General features: G+C 39.8%; 1 protein-coding gene across 1 annotated transcript in view; it reads right to left on the bottom strand.

Annotated features, from left to right (window-relative positions):
* Window positions 1-460: 460 nt before the first annotated feature.
* The window catches only part of iars1 (isoleucyl-tRNA synthetase 1), a 60,434-nt gene continuing 49,452 nt past the window's right edge, over window positions 461-11,442 (bottom strand). The window contains exons 27-34 of the mRNA XM_069678315.1: window positions 11,170-11,282; window positions 8,122-8,217; window positions 5,354-5,530; window positions 4,944-5,064; window positions 4,596-4,721; window positions 3,494-3,640; window positions 2,825-2,977; window positions 461-2,186 (exon numbers count right to left, since the gene is read on the bottom strand). Of these exons, the coding sequence (XP_069534416.1) occupies window positions 2,104-2,186; window positions 2,825-2,977; window positions 3,494-3,640; window positions 4,596-4,721; window positions 4,944-5,064; window positions 5,354-5,530; window positions 8,122-8,217; window positions 11,170-11,282 (1,016 nt within the window). The 3' untranslated portion in view covers window positions 461-2,103. The remainder of the gene's footprint in view (window positions 2,187-2,824; window positions 2,978-3,493; window positions 3,641-4,595; window positions 4,722-4,943; window positions 5,065-5,353; window positions 5,531-8,121; window positions 8,218-11,169; window positions 11,283-11,442) is intronic.

Raw genomic sequence — 11,442 nt, 5'->3', positions numbered from 1 at the left:
CACGAGGAAGTATTTCTAGCCATTTTTCACAAGGCCTTTTAGCTACAGTGATGGATAGAAACGGTCATGTGGCCTTATTTTTTATCATAATTCATTTTCTCATAGTAGCATGAGTCTTAATTATTTTGCAAAGACAAAACTGGCTGTTGCTCCCCTGTTGTCCAGTTTCTTAAAGCGACAGTTCAACATTTTGGGCATTAATTATGAATCTAAAACTAGTAGCTGTTAGCTTAGCTTAAGATTTACATCGGAAAAAGGGAAACAGGCTTGGCTCAGTCCAAAGGTAACATCTTCCTTGAAGCACCTCTTTAGCTTTATTTAAAGCTCCTGTGAGGAGTTTTTTGCTGGTTATAAAACAGACTGAAATTAATTCTGACGACTCGATATGAGCTACAAAAGCAAAACCAGACCATCAGCGACAAGATTGATTATTTCTATATAGTTATTTTTAATGCCTGAAACCGCTGGCGGGGGGTAGGTGTCAGACAAAGTGATTTACTGCCTTTGTTTACATTTTCCAGGGTAAAAGTTTAAAGTGAGTGATACATATGACTGTTAAAGAAAGCAGGATGACATTTGTTTGTTAAAAACCAACATTTGAGCATGCGTACGGTACAGTTTTGTACACAGGGGGCGCCAAAATCAACACAAACCGAACGTACCAATGTGCATGTATTTTTGGTTTTACACCTTGCAGCTGGTAGCCAGATTTAATTAAGCCAGGAAACCTTAGTTTTCCCCTTCCCAGTCTTTACACTAGGCTAAAACCAACAGCTGGGTAAGGGTTAAATCCTGGTTCATCTTGAAAAGAAAGATATCCTAACCTAACTGTCTACATGAAAACAAATGCATCTTAACCAATGAGTAATGACAAATATTCATTTAATGCACTTATTGCTGCTGAATAACTTTTAATCCCCTTTGTTGCACTGGTTCCCCAACTCTGCAATTAATGACCCATTACTATGAGTCAGTCAAAATGTCCTGAAATGAACAAAAGAACACACATTTTTGCGATAATTGCAGGTAAATCGGTCTGCAGGAACCCACAGACATGATGTTAGAGTGAGCAGAAAGACAAAAACATGCTGATTCTTATTCACTTTGATTTATTCCATCTGTCACTTAAAATAGAACATTATCCATTTGTTGCTCTTTTTATTCGAGAACCCTTTTGTCCTGTAGGTACAGCAGCCCGAAAACCCATTTCACCTTTCAAATGCCTTTACAATTGTCAAAGGACTCCCAATGCAATGAACAGAAAAGGTTTATCTGTTAAATTCAAAAATGAGTGTAAGCACAATAGGCCAAATTGGTTTCCCAATAATGAGCTGCTGCAATAATTACTCTGGACTAAGCTCACCTCAAATAAGCCTTGAAGGGAAGGAGCTTGCATAATTTCTCATTAGCATAAGAAAGAAAAAACACCCATCTGTAATATTGACAGCTAGACAGGTTAGACAGTTCCCTCGAATCCTTACTTCCAGGAAGAGTTAGTTTGATGTTTGGTTTTCCACCCATCAGACAATTTCCATTTTCCGTAACCAGCCACCTCACACATCTACCCTGCAGGTCTGTTCAGCTGTAGTGTTTGAACAATCAGTCCTTTCCTGAAGTGCGTCCACTTTTTAGTGAACAATTGATGCAAATCTTTTCTCAGTCCAGAATAAACGCAGCCTAGCAACACACTGTGCTTTCATAGAACTGTCACTTACTATAATTAGTGACAAATTAAAGATGAAGAAGAGAAACCGCGACAGGGAGAACAGTACTGTAAGACTTGCTAAATACGATGATTTAGTAGAGCTATCATCACATCTTGGAATGCGTTTAAACACATCAGAATCTCAAGACAACTTTAGGAAGGCTTATTTTGTGCCTGAAGTCATCAAAAGAATTTTCAAGACAAGCATGAAAATGACTCCATAGATAAACATTTCTGAAACTGACAGATAAACCTGCTTTGCAACCTGATTTTTCCTGCATCCATTGTACTTCTAAGGGGCTATTTGTAGGATATTAGTTGTAAAAAACTGTATTTAGGGAACCTGTGTGGCATTTGAGACAAATGTTGATGCCAAGATCCTTATGGCTTCCCTGGATTTATGCCTCAGCAGTTGTTGGAAGAACTCTGACAAACAGACTTTTGGTGTCTAGAGATTTCACTGAAGAATCAGCCGGCAGCTCTGAAAAACATAGAGACACATAAAAAAGTTATAAAGTATATTTGTTTATAATTATGGCTGGAAAATAATCTCAAAAGATGACTTTTCTGTGTATTTGAGGGATTCAAAATAATTCACTGAATTCCAAACTTGCCCTGGAGACCATTTTTCTAATCAGTGGCATGTTAAAGTTATAATCTCGAAGATTTTCATTTAAATAAATGTCTGTAAAATATCGGTATCTATCGCCGAATGAGTTAACACAATAGTGATTGAGCCTATGGCCCACTAATGAAAGCCTTTGCATTTGCAGTATTACGGACCGGATGTCTGGTGCGGCTTTTGTGGAAAGAATCACAAGCGGCGCCCAGTTAGTGGTTGGTCTGCCAGAGAGGGTAGGTGGAGCTAACGCAACAAACACACTGGTGTGTAAAGCGGTTGAGTAATCTACTATTGCTGGTACGACTTCAAAAATAAGTGAAATAACACTGTCTGGATATCTGAGAAGCGCTCTCCCGCAATTACCGTTACCGCCATAGGTGCCGCCAAAGAGAACGAAACTGAGATCTTCAAGATTACAACTTTAAAAGACAAAACTATTATTGTACTTTTTCCGATGGACACTCGAATATATAATATCCACCATGTCTTCAGCTTACCCTGGGTGAGGTCCTGGTCCAGGTAGAGTTTGAGCCGTCTGCTGCGGAGGCCGAAAACCTTGGCAGCCTCAGACAGCAGACCTGAGTGGTCAAGCCCATTCTTGCCCACCGGGTTCACCAGCAGGAGGGTGCCTGCATCTCCTGACTGGCACTCTGGAAGAAAATAAGAAGAGTGTTGAGGAGAAGTGAAGCAGACAGACTTTACTTCCTTTACAAATTAAGAAATGATTGGCTTGTTAGTGAGGCTTGTTCACAAGTCCTGGGAAGGAAACAAGCCTAAGCCCCGCCATGGGAAAGGGAAGAGCCAGAGGGGAGGAATGATGGATCAAAAAGAGCTGATGAGAGAGAGAGAGCGGCTGGCTGATCAACTGATAGATGTAAGGGTATCGGGGTGAAGGTGGAAAGGATTGAGTGCGAATGACTTAAAGGACGAAGCTGGATGTAGTATGTTTCCTCCAGTACAATGAACACTTCATTACTATTTCCGGCATAAACATTTGACAGCAACAGTTTCGACTTACTGTACAGATTCTGGTCTCATACGCACAATATATTATCAACTAAAATATGTAAAAGTTAACAATTTAAGGTGAAAAAAAAGCGTAATGGCGGCCATGTCAGTTTCCCCTGGCTATTTGTACACTGTACGTTTGTGTATGTGTTTCTTACCAGCTGGTTGTGCGTTGCAGAGCAGAAGGTTAACGTAGGGACACAGGAGGGTGTCGGTGGTGGGGGCGGAGCCAGGGGAGGACGAGCCTGAAGTCACTGACAAGGTTTTACCGTTGAGAGCCTGAAGGTCCATTTTACTGGTCAGCTCTGATGAACACATGTACGTGTACACAAGCACGTGTACAGAGACAGACAGAGGAGAGTTAGAATATCATCTGGTGGAGCCCCTAAAATAGTCATAAGTATATAAGTAATATAATAAAGCATAAGCATATAAGTAATTTTGGTTGTTCAATGATTAGAATGAAAAAACATTTTGTTTGATCTACCTTTTCCTTCTAATAGTGTCAAGCCAACTAAAATAAAAACATGTTGAAAATGTAGCGGTAGCTAGCTAACTCCCTAGGGTTAGCATGCAGGGAGAAAAGTTTTATGAACTGTTACAAGAGTCTATTGTTGATTAACTTTATCTGCACTGCCTGCTGTAATTCTATGAGTAATGTTAGCTGCAGCTACATAGCTAGTAGAAAACACAGATGCTCAAGTGTTTAGCTTGTAATGTTTTTAGCTAAGCTAGCTAGCCACACAATTTGGTTATACATACATGCATGAACCGTGCACCAACCAGTGCTGTGAACCTACTGTTTACATGTCCATCTTATTATTATATTAGCATTAGGAAAACATTGTAAGGGGAAAAACACAAAAGAGATTAACAATTGTTGCCAAGAAACGTGCTAATGTAAGAGAAATGAATCAGTAATAATCATTAAATATTGATGTACTTTATGTAAAACAAATGCAAAATGTATCAAGGAAAAGTATAATGATTTTTATGTTTTGAATATACTATTTAATTATGAAGCTAACAGTACCATTATGTGATGTAGTTTGTTATTTTTTGGATAACTTATTACTATGTTTTGACAGTTTTGGGGTGCCATAATTACAGGGCTTACTAAAAGTTAAGTACTCTAGGGTTTACTTGAGGTACAAGCAAGTAGTTAGTTTTAGGATGAGCATTATTCACTCAAATGATACAGTATGAGCTTGTTTCTCAGCTTGACTGAGCTGCATTTGTCTTTCTGAAGCCAGTTCTTACCAGTCCCGCCATTGAAGAATCTTAGCTGGCTGTTATTGGTGCCAAAGATGCTGCTGCACACTTTCTTCAGCTTGTCCCAGTCGAGTCTGTTATCCCCTTTGGGGTTCTCCAACAGCACGACTCCCTCTATAAGAGAAACCAGCATTATTAGAGAAGCCAGACATTTCAGAGAGTAAATTATAGGTAAGACAAAGTGGCTGAAATCATCCTATTCACGTAAAGACTCAATACACTTTTAAGACGTTCCATTTGAACCAAAGAGACACTTCTATTCACAGTTCAACATGTTCCTGTTTGGTCTCTTCTGTCTAAAAAAAAAAAGACAGACTTCGGCTTTCTGTGTGCTACCTTGTTCTTTGTTGTCGACCTTCACCCTGAGGTTCACGTAGGTGCAAGCTGGTCCATTTAGCTGAGCCCGGGGAGCTGAAGATCCCTTTACTATGATTAACTCCAAGTCTGAGCCCTTCAGCTGCAACAAAGAGGGGAAAAAGCATGAAGGAGGAGAAGAGAGTCACTTTTCGTGTTCTTTACTTTTTATATCAACACTCAAATACACTCAAGTACAGAAGGATGGGAATTATTTTACAGATTATCACAAAATGTTTAATAAAATGTAAAGATCCTGAGAATATTTTGGGCATAAAATGAACCAACTTTTCATCTATCACTCACACTTATGCTCACACATATGTTTAAACAGAGCTTCTATGGTACCACAGCAAACAATACTCCCCCCAGCCTGAGCACTCCTTTTATACCTGAGTCTTTTCTTCTATGATGACGCTGGCAGTCTTTGGGACGGGGAAGGGCAGCAGTGGAGCCTTGGTGGTAGCCAGGATGAAGTCTGTGTGAGCCTGGATCACAGAGCTCAAGTACTCCCCCTCTGGCTGGCAGCGGTAGTACACACTTATCTCATCTGATGGCACCAAATGGCCCTGAGGGACGAGGGGTGGAGAGATAGGTGGCTGGTTTTAATATGTAAATAAAGAGTAAGCAGTATTTTTCTGAAACTTAGTGAGGATGTGAGTTTCTTTACTATTTAAAGAACCAAAAAATGTGCATGTACATATGCTCAAGTACTGCTTAGATAGCCTTCTCAACAACAAAGCACAATGATCTTCAATTTGGTTAAGAAAACTTTTTATCCGATTGAAACAAATGATTTCCATGGACAGCAAGGATCAAGCTTTTTTGATATTTCCCCTAAAGGTTGGTTCCGTTCTGTAAGAAAATTTAATTCAGAAGAAGCTATTACCTGAAAAAAAAGTAAGAAAGGGTGGGTGGGATAAACAGAGTGGAAGGGCGGGCAGACGAAGACAGGGTAGGGATTTTAAAAAGCACAAAACAGTAAAGGAGGAACAAATGAAGGCAGGAGGGAACAAGGGGAGATTTTTCTATTGGATGAAAGCCCATCTATTTTGGCGTTGTGTTCTGCCAGCTTCCTCTAACCTTGACACATTCAAACACATTGATCTCATCCTAATCTGCAGTGTGCGGTCGCGCACACGTGTGCACAGCCGCACACACATATATCGACTGTCTAGTACACACACACACTCAAATTGCAGTATGTGGCTCAAGGGCAGAGGAATAACGTTAGCTAGATACAGAGGAGCAGTCAATCAATGGAAGAAGGTTTATAGGCTTTTCCTGCCAAGTCAAGGTAGTGACCCTACCCTGAAGGGGCTGGTACAGTGTGTGTGTGTGTGAGTCTGTTTGTTGTGTGATTTTGTGTTTCTGTGAACACGTCAGATAGAGCTACAGAGATCTCCAGTTTGTGAGCAGTTGAATACAACAAAAACAAACAAAGAAAAAAACTAAAGGCAATGCTGACCTCTGTTTCTCAGCCCTGCATTTGCACACAACACAAACACCCACGCAAACCCTGGTAAACACATGCAAACTACTACCAAACATGTCAAAGAATTGTTAAAAATTAATTCCTATCCCCGGGGTGGAAAATTCCTAACAGATCTCAGTTTGAAATAACTGGAGGAATTTAGCCTGGCCGGGAGCCAGTGCACACCACTGCTATAGGCGGACGGAAAAAACTGTTTGTTGCTTGTGAAAACAAGAGGCTGTTGGCTAATCCGTCTTTACTCCCCAGACCACTTCAAAGCCCCAACATTAGAATCTGAAAGGGGCCAGACTGTAATTAAGCTTCCATTAAGCCTGCCTTATGATGGAGAAACTTCTAACTGTGACGCTGCAGTGGAAAGATTTCAAAACTGGCCTGGCAAAATAAGCATGGGACATAAAGAGGAAGGGGGGAGGCCGGGCTGGTCAAAGGGAGGGAAATGTAACAAAATATACAGTAAGTTTTTCATGCTTGGTCTACAATGAGGAGCTGCAACTAAGTAATACTTTCACTATCAATTAATCAATTATTGTTATATTATTCCTAAATCTGTGAACTATATTAATACTGTTAGGGTGAGAATGTTTCTGGCTTAAGATCACTGACAACAGAAATAGTGCTGTTTACAGAAACATAACGAGGGAGACCTCACGAAAAAGTTTCATAGTTACGACTAGAGATGGCATTTGGTATTTTGTTGTGTATTTTAAAGGGCCAGTTCACCGATTTTTAACTAACCTTGCTAGGAAAGAAATGCAATTTTGCTCTGTGCCTTTTGAGGACGCTATCTGCTTCTCCAACGGGCCCTGGAAAACCTCTGCCAGACTACGTAAAACACGTCATCTGGCGGAGGCCAGGGAGCTTGATAAACTACACTTCCTCAATCTAGGACGCCCGCCTCTGATGTCATGTCTCGTTTAAAATCGTCCGGTTTGTAATGTAGACTGCAGACCCAAAGATTTATTGGATGATCCACCGGTATATTCTCGTCGTATTGGGGATTCTGTACCGCTCTGAGCCATTGCCTGCAGTGAAAACGGTTGTATTTCACTCCAGCTTCTCTTGCCGGGCCCTTCCTTTCACAGGGAGGGGCGCAATGCATGCTGGGTGTTGAAGGAATGTAGAATGGGCGAAACCACAAGCTTTTTGTACAACTTTCTCAGCTCACAGCTATGGCGCCAATTTCAGATATTAATGCTTCTATTGATTACAGAGAACAGCTGCTTTTACTGACAGCTGTTTACCTTCTCCGGGGGCAAGTTGTTACTTTAAATTCCAGAGAGCCTGCAGTGTCAAACAACTCCACCAGGAGGAGATGGGCAAGTAATTGTTGTAATCCTTTAAAAATCGAACAGAATATTGATCATGGTTTTTTTTGGTCAACTGTGCTATGTTCTTAAAGTACTCACATGAGTCAATTTCCTTTCACTTATATGGCATCCTCACCATGCTACATGCTTTGAGTGTTGTTCTTTCTGTACAATCCCCAGACAGCCTCAGCGGCATGTTTTGCTCACCCTGGCACAGCTCTGATTACATGTATTGTCAAACCGTTTCAAATACGTCACTATCTAATCATTAGACACTGGATTGTAAAATTCACTGCTGGTGTGTTATGTGTCACTCTAGTTTCCCGATGTAGTAGTGCTCCTGAAATAATTGTCCCACCTTCTTGCGTAGTTTCTGAACGCGGTTGATGACCTCCCGGGCAACGCCTTCATCCAGCATGGACTGGTCGGGGGTGACATCCAGCAGCACCAGGACCTGAAGGACAACAGACCCAGAGGACAAAAGGAGAGTTTTAGTCACAAATCGAACCGTTCACAAAATGAATCAAAGATCTGTTACTTAATTTTCATTACTGAATCCTTTTTTGCAGCTTTAAGTTTTGCACATGAAGTAAACATTAAACCGAACAAAGTACGGGATATGGCAGTGTTTAAAGAAAAATAAATGTCAACAGACTCTGACAGTGATGAGACAAAACCTCAGCTTTGTTAGCTCATTTTAATGTGAGTAAAAACAGCTAGGTTAGCTCATTTTAATGCTAGTGAAAACAGCTAGGTTAGCTCATTTTAATGTGAGTAAAAACAGCTAGGTTAGCTCATCTTAATGCTAGTGAAAACAGCTAGGTTAGCTCATTTTAATGGGAGTAATTACAGCTAGGTTAGCTCGTTTTAATGTGAGTAATAACAGCTAGGTTAGCTCATTTTAATGCTCGTGAAAACAGCTAGGTTAGCTCATATTAATGTGAGTAAAAACAGCTAGGTTAGCTCATCTTAATGCTAGTAAAAACAGCTAGGTTAGCTCATTTTAATGCTAGTGAAAACAGCTAGGTTAGCTCATTTTAATGGGAGTAATAACAGCTTGGTTAGCTCATTTTAATGGGAGTAATAACAGCTTGGTTAGCTCATTTTAATGGGAGTAATAACAGCTTGGTTAGCTCATTCTAAGAAGGCTGCAAAGTTAACCGTTGCTATGGACGCAGGACTATTGGACTATTTTTAAATGGAGTTCATTAGTAAATAGCTGTGTCATAAGCGAGATAATGTATACTCCGACAGGTGAGCAGGACCAGGGGTTCCGATAACAACTATACATTATCCCTTAATTAACGTAGCCAGGTGAAAATCTGAGTAGTCATTTACTTCTATCATATTAGTTATAGCAGTGTATTTGATAAACCGTAGCACAGAATGAAAGACTTTCACATAACACAAAGATCCTACAATAGAACTCATCCTTTGATATCATGCATTTACTGTAGCCACTTAGTAACCAGACTACTTCAGCTCCATGCTACAAGCTATACAATTAAAAAAGGCAGGGTAAAACCTTTATGAAATAAATAAAAAATGAAAGAAAAAACCAGCAGGCAGCGATAATGACAATATTGTAGCCTTTGTGAGTCACTAAAGTAAAATTAGAGTCATGTTGTGTAAGGCTGAGCTGCTGCCAGCACTGAACACTTTACCATGGGAAGAAGGGGGAGAAAAGATGACAGGGTGACAGAGAAAAGTGCACAAAGCAAACACAGAAGAAGAATATGAGAGAGAAGGAGAGAGAGAGAACAGAGAGACGACAGATGGATGCTGGAGAGTCGGTGCGAGCGAGCGACAGTAACAGAGAGAATTAAAAAGCCAGCTCAGTAAACTGGTATTAAGGTGCAGCCGTGTGGTGTGTACACGGTTGGAGGAGCACTGATTGGAGAGGGCCTGTGGGAAACTCATACATGCTGGTCTCCACTTAGCCGTGAAATGATTTCATACATCACACTCACAGTAAAGACACATAAATGCATTTACAGTATATGGCAGCTTAGTGCCGGCGCAGCAGCAGAGAAGCTTTTTTTCCCTTTTTTGATCTGGTTGAATTACACTTCGTAGCTCAATCTATACAACAACAGTAAGTGAAGTAGCAGTGAGGAGAGAGGTGAGAAGGAAAGGCATGCGTATGTAATTGTGTGCATTTCCATACCTTATTATATGTGTTCAATAAAATGGTAATTTTGCAAATTATTCATAAAACTATTAATGTAATAAAAGTACATGAATGGTTTCATTGAATTTCGCAAGTTATTAAATCTGAGATATGATATATAATCATGTGTGCAGCAAGTGTAAGAAAGGACCATGGGCTTATGAGAATAAAGTGATTTAAAAGTAATTAAACTAAAAGAACTAAGATAAAATGTATGTCCCATCCCATGTTTTGGGAACGTAGCATATTCTCATATAACTAGGAGATGATTAGCTTTGCATAGCATTACGATTGGACTATTTCTTGGGTTAGGAGCAGTTACTTTGTATGATCCACCCAAGTTGGCTTGGTGATGATGACACTCAGGGAAGATGTTTTGATGTTTTTCCGGTACGAGAAATGTTCTAGCACAAAACGCTCAGTAAAAAAAAAAAATGTCTTTGCTTCACTTGTTATTTGTACAAATTTTAAAAAGTACTGTTGGACCATTTCACCCCCCCCCCACTGTACAGAACCAGGTTAGCCATTTGGAGAAGTTGACATACTTTTTGAGGATCCAAAAATACAAATTCTAACTAATTTGGAATAAGTGGATTGAATTTATTACCCCACAAGAGCAGACTTAGTGTGACTCCACCAACTACTCGTACTCTTTTTGGACACAATATAAATGTAAGCTCCCCTTGTTCTTATGTATATAGATACATCTTTAATCATTTGCCTGATGTAAGCATATATAAGCAAATTAATATGTAAACCGTTTACAGTAGAAGTGAAAGCAAGCATTGGTATGTTAAATGCTGGCTAATAGGGTGAATATAGACCAACAGGATAAATGCATGTATAGAGTGGACTCACACAGGCCATTGTTTTCTATGCATATGTGCTTTTTATGTATATAAATGACTGGAAAATGACTTGATGTCTTTTGCCTTTTCCAAATAAAAAGAATACAATTATTTAAAAAAAAGAAATTATGTAATATCATTGATCGTCACAACAATCCTTCACAAGAGACTTCAGTTTATTCTTAATCTGCCTGATAAAGTCCGGTGAGGAAGATCTCCACATTGTCGTGCAAATAACTTCACACTTTTTTCTTCCTTTTAAAAAGGGAGCTGCATTTGCTCATAAAAAAAATCAAGAATAAAATCTTTATTTTTTTTCCTGCAGGTTGTTCAATTTGCATGAAAATTAATTGAAAAGGAAATCATCTGCTTTAAAGTTCCAGCATACCTGTGCATCAGAGTGTGCTTCATACTGTGCGGCTGAGCCGGAGCTCTGGTTGAAAGTGTACATCAGCCTCAGGTCCTCCTCGTGGAGCTCATGGCCGTCCACCATGATGGTTCCTTAAATGTAACCACAACAACATGAGAATGATAGCCACAGTTAAGAAACTGAACCTAAAAATAAACAGCATTATATGTCCATCAGTTCTTAGAGAAGCAGCCTACGCCTTTAACAAAGTAAATATGCGGCGCATGCAGGAATCAGAAGAATGGAATCCCA

Source organism: Semicossyphus pulcher, unplaced genomic scaffold (assembly GCF_022749685.1).
Source record: "Semicossyphus pulcher isolate SPU_LCO1_2020_fin unplaced genomic scaffold, fSemPul1.0.p SCAF_3, whole genome shotgun sequence".
NCBI classification, from domain to species: Eukaryota; Metazoa; Chordata; class Actinopteri; order Labriformes; family Labridae; genus Semicossyphus; species Semicossyphus pulcher.
The sequence above is the reverse complement of the archived record's forward strand: the minus strand, read 5'-3'. Positions and strand labels throughout refer to the sequence as shown.